The 14,552-nt window shown below is 43.6% G+C and overlaps 1 protein-coding gene across 1 annotated transcript in view; it reads left to right on the top strand.

The window, feature by feature from the left end:
• GOT2 (glutamic-oxaloacetic transaminase 2) overlaps positions 1 to 13,233 on the top strand; it is a 26,270-nt gene extending 13,037 nt beyond the window's left edge. The window contains exons 3-10 of the mRNA XM_023210090.2: positions 422 to 550; positions 3,424 to 3,483; positions 3,985 to 4,146; positions 4,373 to 4,477; positions 5,861 to 6,011; positions 6,487 to 6,652; positions 10,801 to 10,951; positions 12,069 to 13,233. Coding sequence (XP_023065858.1) covers positions 422 to 550; positions 3,424 to 3,483; positions 3,985 to 4,146; positions 4,373 to 4,477; positions 5,861 to 6,011; positions 6,487 to 6,652; positions 10,801 to 10,951; positions 12,069 to 12,191 — 1,047 coding nt within the window. The 3' untranslated portion in view covers positions 12,192 to 13,233. The remainder of the gene's footprint in view (positions 1 to 421; positions 551 to 3,423; positions 3,484 to 3,984; positions 4,147 to 4,372; positions 4,478 to 5,860; positions 6,012 to 6,486; positions 6,653 to 10,800; positions 10,952 to 12,068) is intronic.
• The last annotated feature ends 1,319 nt before the right edge of the window (positions 13,234 to 14,552 follow it).

Here is a 14,552-nt window from a genome sequence, read left to right as displayed (position 1 = left end):
AAAAAAAAAAAAAAAAAAAAAAAAATGTTTGGCCAGGCGCAGTGGCTCATGCCTGTAGTCCTAGCACTTTGGGAGGCTGAGGCAGGTGGATCACCTGAGGTCAGGAGTTTGAGACCAGCCTGGCCAACATAGTGAAACCCCATATCTACTAAAAATACAAAATTAGCTGGGCATGGTGGCGGGTGCCTGTAGTCCCAGCTACTTGGGAGGCTGAAGCAGGACAATCACTTGAACCCGGGAGGTGGAGGTTACAGTGAGCCGAGATAGCGCCACTGTACTCCAGCCTGGGTGACAGAGCAAAACTCTATCTCAAAAAAAAGAGACTTTACCTCCAAAACTTAGCTTATAAAACTTTAAATATTAATCATAGTAATTCCAAGTAAGGAGAAGAAACTCAATGAATGTATTTTCTCTTGTCTAGGCAGAGGCCCAGATTGCTGCAAAAAATTTGGACAAGGAATACCTGCCCATTGGGGGACTGGCTGAATTTTGCAAGGCATCTGCAGAACTAGCCCTGGGTGAGAACAGCGAAGTCTTGAAGAGTGGCCGGGTAAGCTGAGCAGGCTCTGGCATCATCCCAGGTCTTTAACAAATTTGTAGTTATTTAAACAATTTTAGGACAGGCGTGGTGGCTCACACCTGTAATCCCAGCACTTTGGCAGGCCAAGGTGGGCGGATCACCTGAGGTCGGGAGTTCAAGACCAGCCTGATTAACATGGAGAAACCCCGTCTCTATTAAAAATACAAAATTAGCCAGTCGTAGTGGCGCATGCCTGTAATCCCAGCTACTCGGGAGGCTGAGGCAGGAGAATCACTTGAACCTGGAGGGTGGAGGTTGCAGTGAGCCGAAATCGCACCATTGCACTCCAGCCTAGGCAACAAGAGCAAAACTCTGTCTCAAAAAAAAAATTTTTAAGAAATATGAAAAGATAACTTATTTTGTGTGTAATGATTGTTTTGAGGAGGCCACACTATTTCTAATAATTCTTATTTGATAGTAAATTGCCATCGTTAAATAAAATAATTTACATGACACCAATTCCAAAAATGTACTACTAGTAATCCTGAAAATGTGGTAGTCATTTGACTGATAGATTTGACGTTACTTTTACTGTTAGTCTCTACCTGCTTATGTTCATTTTACATTGAATATGCTTTAGAAATGTTAATTATGCCAAGTTTTAGGCCTGCAATTAGCCCAAACCCGCATGTCCTAAGCTTCCAACTTGCACAGAAGCAGCAAAAGCAGGAAACAAGCCATGGGCGGACTTTGGGTGCTGAACCAGTCTGGCAGCCCTCTGCTATCCCTTCACAGCCCATGTGGACACAGAAAAAAGACCACGCTCCCAACATGTGAACTCGTGCACATTGTGGTTCACTTTCTTTTGAAAAAAAACATGTTTTTTAATGAGTGCATTTGTATGTTTTTCTGGGTGAGCCTGGGAAGTGAAGAAAAATACAAACTAGCAACTTTAAGTCAATATTTTCTCTTCCCTTCCCCCTCTGAAAAGCCAGAATAAATACACTTTATTTACAAGACTGGTCTAAGTCCACACGTGAATTTGTTAACTCAGAGTAAAGCACACAACCTCAACCCCAGGGTTAGGCAGTAATTATCCTATGTCAAATAGATTTGGTTTAGTTGTGTCCATACAGTCAACTGCCTGCTAGCCCCTCCTGAAAATTTCTGTACTTTTTAATTCATGTGTTTTTTTGCCTAGTCTCTGCTCCATCTAGATAATAACCTAAGTATGAAACTGGCCTACCTTAAAATAACATCAACTTGTCTTTTACAAGTTGTGCCTCGGCTGGGTGCAGTGGCTCACGCCTGTAATCCCAGCACTTTCGGGGGCTGAGGTGAGTGGATCACCTGAGGTCAGGAGTTCGAGAACAACCTGACCAATATGGTGAGACTCCCCCCGTCTCTAGATGTGGTGGCGCACGCCTGTAATCCCAGCTACTGGGGAGGCTGATGTGGGAGGATTGCTGGAACCCAGGAGGTGGAAGTTACAATGAGCCGAGTTTACGCCATTGCACTGTAGCCTGGGTGACAGAGCAAGAACCTGTCTCAAAAAAAGAAAAAAAGTTGTTGTGCCTTTGTGAATCATAGTATTATCACAATGAGGTTTTTCTTTCCATCATGCCAAAATTTGCAGAGACAAAGTATTTAAAAATAAGTTTTTAGTTGGGTTTTTCCCTCTTTAATCTACTGCCACCCCAGTCCAGAAAAATACATTTGTGCTTTGTAGAGCCTTATACTTCTACAATGCCTTTAAAAACAAGTGAAAACCTCTTAAACCTACAGTGATTTCTTGTTTGCCCCTTAAAGTTGACCAATTTGAATAAGCAGATTCACCTCAGGCATCTTCCTATTACCCAAAACATGAATATTTTCAGATGATGAAAAACACATAGAAGGGGACCTCTTAGAAAACCTTTATTTATTTATTTGCTTATTTTATTTATTTTGAGATGGAGTTTCGCTGTTGTTGCCCAGGCTGGAGTGCAATGGCACGACCTCAGCTCACCGCAATCTCCGCCTCCCAGGTTCAAGCGATTCTTCTGCCTCAGCCTTCCCGAGTAGCTGAGATTACAGGCATGTGCCACCACACCCAGCTAATTTTGTATTATTAGTTGAGACAGGGTTTCTCCATGTTGATCAGGCTGGTCTCGAACTCCCAACCTCAGGTGATCCACCCAACTTGGTCTCCCAAAGTCCTGGCATTACAGGCGTGAGCCACGGCGCTCAGCCAGAAAATCTTTAAAATGTTGTATACGTTATCCTTGTATATTTGTTGACTTGCTTTTCAAGGAACTTTGATGTTTAGAGAGTCATTCTACTTTGTGTAATTCTAGAATAATGTCTTAATGTAGTGACTATTCTCAGTGTCTTTTTATTTATTTATTTATTTATTTATTTATTTTTGAGGCAGTGTCTTACTCTTTCACCCATGCTAGAATGCAGTGGCACAATTTCGGCTCACTGGATCCTCCACCTCGCAGGTTCAAGCAATTCTCGTGCTTCAACCTTTCAAGTAGCTGGGATTACAGGCGTGTGCCACCATGCCCAGCTAATTTTTGTGTTTTTAGTAGAGACAGGATCTCACCATGTTTGCCAGGCTGGTCTCGAACTCCTGACCTCAGGTGATTCACCCGCCTTGGCCTCCTAAAGTTCTGGGATTACAGGCATGAGCCACCACACCCAGCCTCTCAGTGTCTTTTTATATCTTTTATATAATTCACCCCTTTTTCATATTGGGGAGGAATTTTTGTGTTCTGAAAGTTTCCCGTGTAACATGGAATGATACTAACAGGCCATGAGAGCTTCTGAAGCACGGAAGGGTCCTGGACAGAGCAGTGCCCCTGGGCTGGTCCTGTATAGAGAGTGTCGCACATCACTAACTGTGGGTGTCTCTCCTTCAGTTTGTCACTGTGCAGACCATTTCTGGAACTGGAGCCTTAAGGATCGGAGCCAGTTTTCTGGTGAGTCTGGAAGCTTCTTCAGGAAAGAACTATAAATTCCAGATGACAGGGCTTCCTGTTGTGTGTATATTTGACTATTGATGCAGAAGTAGATTTCTTCTTCCCATGAATTTGCAGATGTCCTATTCTCTGATGAAAAAATGAAAGGACTTTGAAGAAATTACAAGAAAGATATAGTAGTGATGATGATAAATTAAGTTCACTAGGAACTATTTACTAGAGAGCTTTTGCATTTTAACTTGTTTAATCCTTGTGACAGAGGTACAATTAACCCCATTTACAAGTGAAGAAAGCAAGACCCAGAAAGGTCCTTGGCTACACAGCCAGTATAACTGTCGGAGACTATTCCGACCCAGGCAGTCTTCCTGCTGAGTCAATACTGCTCAACCATTGAGAGAAACTGGGTTTCAGTGGAGAAAAATGTTCCCTCAGTAAAACATGTCAACATTTTTTTGCCTCTCCTTTGTTCATTTTTCTGTTTCCTTTCGTCCCATCTTTTAGCAAAGATTTTTTAAGTTCAGCCGAGATGTCTTTCTGCCCAAACCAAGCTGGGGAAACCACACACCCATCTTCAGGGATGCTGGCATGCAGCTACAAGGTTATCGGTATTATGACCCCAAGACTTGCGGTTTTGACTTCACAGGCGCTATGGAGGATATTTCAGTAAGTGTGGCTTTCAGGGTGAGAGAGGTGAATAAAACTCCTTGCTTGCAGACATTTGATGTCTCCCACCATGTTCCGATATCTGAGTTAAAATACTGGGGAAGAGGCGATTCTCAGACTTCTGGTTACCTTTGTTACTTATCAAATGATGATAATCCTGTGACATTTCAGATAAACTGTTTCCCTTAAAGCTGCAAAGTCGTCTCTTGGCTGTTTTTCTTTTTAGAAAATACCAGAGCAGAGTGTTCTTCTTCTGCATGCCTGCGCCCACAATCCCACGGGAGTGGACCCGCGTCCGGAACAATGGAAGGAAATAGCAACAGTGGTGAAGGTGAGGAGGATGAACTCACTGGCGACAGTTCTGTGTTTAGTAACCAGCTTTGGAGGCTTAATTTGGCAGTGTCTTAACAGAGAGTCTTAACCTTGAACCTGCGTGAAATGTCCATACAGGTGGATAAGCTGCCAGAAAAGGGCTCCCCATTTGCGTGATTAGCAGTTCTGGGATTGATGACGCATGAGCATTTGAAAGTAATTTTTTCTGGCCAGGCGCGGTGGTTCATGCCTGTAATCCCAGCACTTTGGGAGGCCTAGGCAGGTGGATCCCCTGAGGTCAGTTCGAGACCAGCCTGGCCAACATGGAGAAACCCCGTCTCTACTAAAAATACAAAATTAACTGGGCATAGTGGCCCATGCCTGTAATCCTAGCTACTTGGGAGGCTGAGGCAGGAGAATCACTTCAACCTAGGAGGTGGAGATTGTGGTGAGCCAAGATCGTGCCACTGCACTCCAGCCTGAGCAACAAGAGCAAAACTCTGTCTCCAAAAAAGAAAAAAGAAAATAATTTTTTTCCTCATCCTGGTTGTAGGGAACTCTGATAAAACCTGTCTACTGACCCCAGTATGTCTGCTGTTGATGCCTACATTCACCCTGGTCAGTGGTTGCTTAGTGATCTGTTTAAACACTTTTTCATGTCCTTTCCTTTGCAGCATCGCCATGATCACTCTAAAAGTGTAGACAGCTGTCAGAGAAGACACTAGTCAAAATTCCTAGGGAGGAAAATATTATTCCTGTTGTCTCATCTCCCTGTTTTCCCTTTTCACTCCTTTTCATTTCCCTTTCTTTTCTCTCTCTCTCTCTTTTTTTTCTTTTGAGACAGACTCTCACTCTGTCGCCGTAAGCCAGAACACAGTGGCACAGTCATGGCTCACAGCAACCTCTATCCTCCAGGGTTCAAAAAATCCTCCTAGCTCAGCCCCTGAGTCGCTGGGACTGCAGACATGTGTGCCACACCTGCCTGGCTAATTCTTTCTAGTTCTTATAGAGACACCATCTCACTTTGTTGCCCAGGCTGATCTTAAACTCCTGGGCTCAAGTGATCCTCCCACCTTGGTCTCCCAAAGTGCAGGGATTATAGACATGGGCCACCATGCCTGGCCAGTTTCCCTTTCTTTAACTTCTGTCAAATATAAGCTGCACAGAGAATGAGACAGAAACAGCATTTGGAAAGCACTTTCAAGATAAAATGGTTCTAATGAGGTTGTCTCGTGAGCCCTGGGTGTAAGATGAGTCTTCCAGGATTACGTTAGCCCCAGAAAAGGCTTATTGTGCTTATTGGGACCATGCCCACCTCACAGAAACCTCTTTCAGATTTTTATAAACATCTAGGGCCTCTTCAGACAGACTGCTGAAGCTTTGATCTTTTGCTCCTTCTCAGAAAAGGAATCTCTTTGCATTCTTTGACATGGCCTACCAAGGCTTTGCCAGTGGTGATGGTGATAAGGATGCCTGGGCTGTGCGCCACTTCATCGAACAGGGCATTAATGTTTGTCTCTGCCAATCATACGCCAAGAACATGGGCTTATATGGTAAGCTACAGCACCCAGCATGACACATGTTCTCATGCTAGGAGAGAATGCCATGAAGGCATAGAGTTTGGTGGGGGGGTGTGTGTGTGTGTGTGTCCATCCATGTCCACGTCCCTCCCTACCCTAAGATGAAAGACTGCTATCGTAGATTTTACTGATTTTCTTAGCCATATATTCTTCCGTATTCTTAAATTTTTCCAGCAAAGGAAACTGATTACTGCTTCTCTAAACAAAAAGTAACGAATCTGTCAGCCAAGAAGATAGATACAATAAAAAATATCTTTGAATACTCTGAGTACTCAAAACTTCTTGTGCCTCAGTTCACCATTCTGGTTGTTGAAAGCTTTTTATTTATAATAAAGTTATTTTGGGGCCCTTTGGATGGAAACAGATAATACGTAGCAAATACACTCATGATTTGCTTTAGCACATTAGATAGTAGAAGTAGAAGACGAGATCCATTTTTGTCTTTCAGGTGAGCGTGTAGGAGCCTTCACTATGGTCTGCAAAGATGCGGATGAAGCCAAAAGGGTAGAGTCACAGTTGAAGATCTTGATCCGTCCCATGTATTCCAACCCTCCCCTCAATGGGGCCCGGATTGCTGCTGCCATTCTGAACACCCCAGATTTGCGAAAACAATGGTAAAGGCTTATGCCACTCCCCAGCCACCCACCTGTTCCCACCACTGCTCCTTCAAAGCTAGTTTATAATTGACCTCTAGTGATGTACAGTACCCCATAGATTCCATATGCGAAGGCAAGGAAGGGAGCAAAAAATGTGCATTCCTTTTTTAAAAAATTGAGGCCGGGTGCGGTGTCTTATGCCTGTAATCCTAGCACTTTGGGAGGCCAAGTTGGGTGGATCACCTGAGGTTGGGAGTTTGAGACCAGCCTGACCAACATGGAGAAACCCTGTCTCTACTGAAAATACAAAATTAGCCAGGTGTGGTTGGTGCATGCCTGTAATCCCAGCTACTCAGGAGGCTGAGGCAGGAGAATTGCTTGAACCTGGGAGGTGGAGGTTGCAGTGAGCCGAGATTGCACCATTGCACTCCAGCCTGGGCAACAAGAGCAAAACTCCGTTTCAAAATATATATATATAGAGAGAGAGAGAGAGAGAGAGAGAGAGAGAGAGAGATTGGTTGAGACAGGGTCTTGCTCTGTCACCCAGGCTGGAGTGCAGTGTTACAATCCTAAGTCACTGTAACTTTGTACTTCTGGCCTCAAACAGTCCTCCAGCCTCAGCCTCCCAAGTATTTGTTAGCACTTTGAACCAAATTAGTTGGTATTTCTCTGTAAGAGACAGACATAATTTTTAATTGGTAGTTCCTTTTATTCCGTTATCTCCATGTTAAATAGAACCTGCTTTCCCCTAAAATCAGTTTCAAATTAAGTACCTTACATAGGAACATTTCCTTAAAAACATATTTTTGTTTGTGTCCTAACAATTGCTAGCATTGAATCAGTATTTTTGTATATCTTTGTGTTTTATTGTAGAGACAGGGACTTGCTGTCTTGCCCAGGCTGGTCTCCTCAAACTCCTGGGCTCAAATGATCCTCCCACCATGGGCTCCCTAAGTGCTGAGATTGCAGGTGTGAGCCACTGCACTCAGCCTGTTTTTTATTATCAGTACTGTCTGACTCTCAACATCTGTTCTGTGAATTAGTGTTACGCAATCTTTTTGACCACAATCCACATAAGAAATATATTTAAGGCCACTGTGCCCAGCCAATTGCATCTTACTAAGTTGAATTTAACATACTAAGCCAGGCAACGTGGTTCACACCTATAATCCCAGCATGCATTTTGGGAGGCCAAGGTGGGTGGATCCCTTGAACCCAAGAGTTCGAGACCAGCCTGGGCAACATAGCAAGACTGTGTCTCTATTAAAATAAAGGAAAATAAAAAAATAAAAAAATAACCTACCAATGGGTCATGACACATAATTTAGAAAACACTGCTCTAGAAAGGGGTTGGCAAACTGTTCTGAGAGTCAATCCAGTTTGCTCCCTATTCTTGTAAAGTTTTATTGGAACACAGCTGTACCCATCTATTTATGCGTTTTATATAGCTACTTCTTTGCTGCCATGGCCAAGTAAGCAGTTGTAGCAGGCAGAGACCATATGGCCCGTAAAGCCTAAAATAATTACTCTTTGGCCATTTACAGAAAGTATGCCAATCCCTACTCTATGAGTTCATAAAACCATGATGCCTGTGGAAGGCGTGATTTGTTATATGAGTTTATCCTGTGTAGCTGCTTAGTTGAGAGGTCACATCTCTGAGCAGCTCTTGGGTAGAAAAGCTAAATCTGCTATCTCTAAGAAACTTGATATGTACCTCCCCTAGTCATCATGTTGCAACTATTTTTTCTGTCTTCAGTTTCTGTCTCGTGAACAGGAAAGTAAATAATAAGAGTCTGGTTCAGGATAGTTTTTTTTTGTTTTTTTGTTTTGTTTTGTTTTGTTTTTTCCTTTTGATTTTTTTATAAAGACAAGGTCTCACTGTGTTATCCAGGCCAGTCTCAAACTCCTGGGCTCAAGTCATCCTCCCACCTCAGCCTTCCAAAGTACTGGGATTACAGCTGTGAGCCACCGCACCCAGCTCAGGATAGTTCTTTATGATATAATAGGTTCATGCTAGACTTACCAAAAAACTGACTACTTTTTAAGTCATAATTTTTTGCAGCATGATATTAACATGTAAGTATATTTCAGAAAGTTTGTGAAAGGGAAAAAATTAACCATAACTCTAGCTATTCTAACTCAGCTTTTTTTTTCCCTTGCCCATTGTTTGTTTGTTTTTTGTTTATTTGTTTTTTAGTTTGTGTGTGTGGTTTTTCGGGTGTTTTGTTTTGTTTGTTTGTTTGTTTGTTTGTTTTTGAGACAGAGTTTTGCTCTTGTTGCCCAGGCTGGAGTGCAATGGCACAATCTTGCCTCACTGCAACCTCCGCCTCCTGGGTTCAAGCAATTCTCCTGCCTCAGCCTCCTGAGTAGCTGGGATTACAGGCATGGGCTACCACGGCCAGCTAATTTTGTATTTTTAGTAGAGACGGGGTTTCTCCGTGTTGATCAGGCCAGTCTCGAACTCCCGACCTTAGGTGATCCGCTCGTCTCAGCCTCCCAAAGTACTGGGATTATAGGCGTGAACCACCGGGCCCAGCCACCCATTGTTATCTGTAGTTGTGACATACTGTTATATATGTATGAGCAGGACTGGTTTTGGTTTTGTCACTTAGAATTATACTAAACATTTTTTACTTAATATTTTCTAACATATTTTCATATTCTCTGGTTATGAAGATTTTTTTTAATGCATGCATTTCAATACACAATTTGCGAGTCTGTAGTAGACAAAGATGCCAGACTGTGTTAATGACTACTCTCAGGGTGGTTATAATCCGATGAGGAAAATACACACATGACTTTCTTCTTGTTGTTTTTGAGGGTATCTTGCTGTGTGGCCCAGGCTGGAGTGCAGTGCCACAATCTCGGCTCACTGCAACCTCCGCCTCATGGGTTCAAGCAATTCTCCTGCCTCAGGCTCCCCTGAGCTGGGATCACAGGCACCCACCGCCATGCCTGGCTAATTTCTCTATTTTTAGTAGAGACGATTTCACCACCTGCCATAGCTTCGCTCATTGTAGATTCGTAGTACATTGTCTCAGTTGTGAAGATGAGAATGTATATTTCATCCATGTCAAAAATAAGGTCATTTTTTTGTTTAACCCACAGCTTTTACCTTAATCTTAGTAGGTTTTAGAGTGATTCATTCACTTTTCTTAATACGTATGCAATTACAATGGGGTTACATCCCAGTAAGCCTGTCATAAATTAAAAATGCATTTAAGGCCAGGCTTATGTCTGTAATCCTAGCACTTTGGGAGGCTAAGGTGGGAGAATCACTTAAGCCCAGGAGTTCCAGACCAACCTGGGCAAATAGGGAGACCCTGTCTCTACAAAAAAAAAAAAATTAGCGAGGCATGGTGGAATGCACTTGTGGTCCCACCCCTTGGGAGACTGAGGCAGGAGGATCACTTGAGCCTAGAAGATTGAGGCTGCAGTGAGCCATGATCATACCATTGTACTCCAGCTGGGTGATAGACTAAGACTCTGTATCTTAAAAAAAAAAAAAAAAAAAAAAAAACGGGCCAGGTGTGGTGGCTAACATTTGTAATCCCAGCACTTTGGGAGGCCAAAGCAGGAAGATTGCTTGAACCTCGGAGTTTGAAACCAAACCGGGCAACATGGCAAAACCCCATCTCTACATTTTTTTTTTTAGAAAAAGAAAATGCATTTAATACGCTTAACCTACCAAACATCATAGCTTACCCTAGCATACTTTAAACATGCTCAGAACAGGTATTAGACTACAGTTGAGCAAAATCATCTAACACGAAGCCATTTTATAATGAAGTGCTGAATGTCTCATGTAATTTATTCAATAACATACTGAAAGAAACAAAATGGCTGTATGGATACTTAAAGTACGGTTTCTATTGAATGCATATTGCTTTTGTGCCATCATAAAGCTGAAAAATTGTAAGTCGAGGACTGTCTCTACTCAAATGTGTTAAGTGTTTTAGTTGCCTGATGGAAATAGTGTTCTGATATAAAACAGAATGCTATAAAATAGCTTTCTTCCCTGGCCAGTGACAGCATGTGATTCACTCATGGCCTGAGAATTGAGGCACACTAGGGGAGCGCTCAGGCGGGGGGTAAAAATGCTGCAAACTCCGGCATATCTGTCAGTGCTTAGGCAGAATGAGCTGCATCTCGGGATTTCTTTACAGGTTGCAAGAAGTGAAAGGCATGGCCGACCGCATCATTGGCATGCGGACTCAACTGGTCTCCAACCTCAAGAAGGAGGGTTCCACCCACAACTGGCAACACATCACTGACCAAATTGGCATGTTCTGTTTCACAGGGTTAAAGCCTGAACAGGTGAGTGATTCTGATTTCTCTGCAGCAGACTAACTGATCAGTCTTTGCAAACCAGAAGGATTCTTTTTTTTTTCTTTTTTCTTTTTTATTTAATGTTTTTGGGTTTTTTGTTTTGTTTTGGTTTGGTTTGGTTTGGTTTGGTTTTTTGTTTTTGTTTTGAGACAGTCTCGCTCTGACACCCAGGCTGGAGTGTAGTGGTGCAATCTCAGCTCACTGCAACCTCCACCTCCCAGGGCTTAAGTGATCCTCCTGCCTCAGCCTCCCGAGCAGCTGGGACTACAAGTGAGTGCCACCACACCTGGCTAATTTTTGTATTTTTTGTAGACACGTAGCTTTGCCATGTTGCCCAGGCTTGTCTTGAACTCCTGGACTCAAGCAATCTGCCCACATTGGTCTCCCAAACTACTGGGATTATAGGTGTGAGCCACTGAACCCAGCCCCAGAAGGATTCTTCATAGATTACCCACCTATTCAAAGTTAACCTAAAAATAGTTAAAATAGTTATTTTGGAGCCCTTTTAGGTAAAAGTAATACTTTTTAGCATTTATTTTGCTTTCTTTTTTTTTTTTTTTAGTTGTTTACCTCTCTGTATCCCCCATGAACTCACAAACTTCTAAAGAGCAGAGCTTGTTTTGATCATGTTCATGATCACTGTTGCTTCTCCCAAGAGAGCAACAGGAGAAATAGCTGTTTCATAATTGAATCCTGGCTCTGCTGAATCTAAAGGTGTTTTTTCCCCATCTATTTATGCCTCAGAATTCATCATCCTACTTTAAAGTAGCTTTTTTTTTGGAAATGAAGTCTCACTCTGTCACCCAGACTGGAGTGCAGTGGCGCAATCTCGGCTCACTGCAGCCTCTGCCTCCCAGGTTCCAGGTTCCAGGTTCCAGCTATTCTCCTGCCTCAGCTTCCTGAGTAGCTGGGATTACAGGCGTGAGCCACCATGCCCAGCCTTAAAGTAGCTTGCTTTCTTATTTTATTCCAAGTTAACAGCAAATTCTGGGAAAAGGGTTTAAGTGAGGAAACAGAACTTTAATAAGTTGGCTGCAGTACCATGCCAGGCCGGGGAGAATCCCCCCTACCGGGAAGAGGTACCCAAACTCTTTCTTCTCTGCAGGTAGAGCGACTGACCAAGGAGTTCTCCATCTACATGACCAAGGACGGCCGCATCTCTGTGGCAGGGGTCACCTCCGGCAACGTGGGCTACCTTGCCCATGCCATTCACCAGGTCACCAAGTAATGTCCCTGGTGCAAGGAAACAGAGACAACCTTTCTGTCTTCAGCCTCTGCTATTGAGAGCTTCACACAGACAATGAGAGAGGGTGGATGGTGGTGAGTGGATCATTTCTTTCAACCACAGTGTGTAACACTCAGCATTTGAATGTTTCTCCGAAAAGAACATGTAGTGACACAGGGCAGAGGCATCCGTGGCTGGCATCTGGAACATTAAACCAAACTCTCTCGCCTGTCCTTTTATCTCCAACTTTTCTCAAAGAGTTTACATGTGCAAGAAAGTCATCGCACCAAAAAACCTGTCAATTATGCCATTGCAATATTTCAGAAGCTTTAACTGAAGTGTCAGGTTCCTTGTGAGAAATAGCACACGTTAGAGGCTTTGAGAGAAGACCTAGTTCTGTCGTGAACAGTCGGCCTTGTGTCTGTCCTCCCATCTTGGAGCAACCTTATCAACAGGCCGCACTGCAGAAATGATGTTTTATGAAAACCAATGAGGCTGCTGCCACTCCAGCAAGGAAAATAATTCAGTTTCTTGTCTTATGTAAGGAAAAGAGAAGGCTCTCTTTTTCTCCCTTGTCATTGCTGTTCTTTTCCTTATGTACAAACATTTTTAACTACTGCAGATTTTCATCCCATTCTACTGCTTGACTGACCATCAACTCCATCCTATCGAGATTTATTTAAGAATGAAGAACATAATTTTCTGCTGATGCCATACCCTCACCTTTCTCAGCAAAGAATAGTGGAGAGTAGGAAACTGTACTTTATCTAGGCATCCTCTTGAATGATTGTGTAAGTTTCTCTGGTTGGGATGTTGTCTCTGCCCAGTTGGACCTCCTCCCTTTGTTGAATGTGGTATACAGCCACTCATCTCACGCCGTGAGTCCAGTGGCGCAGGGTGGTACCAGGAAAGAGGATATTCTAGGCTTTGTGTGCTGCTAGCTGGGTTCAGGCTTCACCCACTGGAAAGAACCACCATCTGCTCTAACCATGTAGACTTATTGCGGCCTGGTTTCTCTGTTACAATAAAATTACTGTAGACCCAACTACTCTCTACTAAGTTATCTTTTTTCTTTAATGGGAGGAAGGAGTAAGAGTGGGTAAATAAATATTCTAGGAGTTTGGAATTGTGTAGCTGATCATAAGTCAGTAGATGTAGCCACTATTCCAAATACTGGCTGAAGACTGGTCGTTTTCTTCTTCGTGTTGCCATTCAGTTTGTCCAGTCCAAAGATGCTGAGAATGTGGGTGTGGGTGTAATCTCTTGGACCTTGTGGGGAACAAATGGAGTCCCATGAAGGATCCTGTGGATATGGGAAAGGGGTAGAAGGGATGGAGGAGAAGTGACAACTTCAGTGGTCTATAGGAGCCAAATAGGTAATGTGAATAAAAAGTGGTGTGAACTGGATTTTTTTTTTTTTTTTTTTTTTGAGACCGAGTCTTGCTCTGTCGCCCAGGCTGGAGTGCAGTGGCCGGATCTCAGCTCACTGCAAGCTCCGCCTCCCGGGTTCATGCCATTCTCCTGCCTCAGCCTCCGGAGTAGCTGGGACTACAGGCGCCCGCCACCTCGCCCGGCTAGTTTTTTGTATTTTTAGTAGAGATGGGGTTTCACCGTGTTAGCCAGGATGGTCTCGATCTCCTGACCTCGTGATCCGCCCGTCTCGGCCTCCCAAAGTGCTGGGATTACAGGCTTGAGCCACCGCGCCCGGCGTGAACTGGATTTATGATGATCAGTGGTGATCAACCGTCATCCTCAGCATTGAGGAGCAGTAGCGAAGTGACAGGAACTGTGAGGATGAACGCCCAAGGTGGTAGGTCTTACATTTTTCAAGAGAAATGGAAATCTTGATTTCTATGGGTGGTCTGTTGGTGCTTAAAAGTTGGCAACTGGTTCAATTTTTTAAAAATGATTTGGGCCGGGCATGGTGGCTCATGCCTGTAATCCTAGCACTGTGGGAGGCCGAGGTGGGCAGATCACCTGAGGTCGGGAGTTCAAGACCAACCTGACGAACATGGAGAAACCCTGTCTCTACTAAAAATACAAAATTAGCTGGGCGTGGTGGCGCATGCCTGTAATCCCAGCTACTCAGGAGGCTGAGGCAGGAGAGTCGCTGGAATCCAGGAGGCAGAGATTGCGGTGAGCCGAGATCACACCATTGCACTCCAGCCTTGGCAACAAGATCAAAACTCCATCTCAAAAAAAAAAAAAGGAAAAAAATGATTTGGAAGCAGGGTGCAGATTGGAAGCAGGGTGCAGATGGTAAACTGCAATTCTGTGTCCTCTGATGTAGGTCACATGCCCCTGTCAACAGACATCCAGCATTGGCACCTGTGTGACATCAGCCCTGCTTATAGTATTTTATCC

This window comes from Piliocolobus tephrosceles, chromosome 17, assembly GCF_002776525.5.
Source record: "Piliocolobus tephrosceles isolate RC106 chromosome 17, ASM277652v3, whole genome shotgun sequence".
NCBI classification, from domain to species: domain Eukaryota; kingdom Metazoa; phylum Chordata; class Mammalia; order Primates; family Cercopithecidae; genus Piliocolobus; species Piliocolobus tephrosceles.
This window is presented reverse-complemented; position numbering and strand designations above follow the sequence as displayed.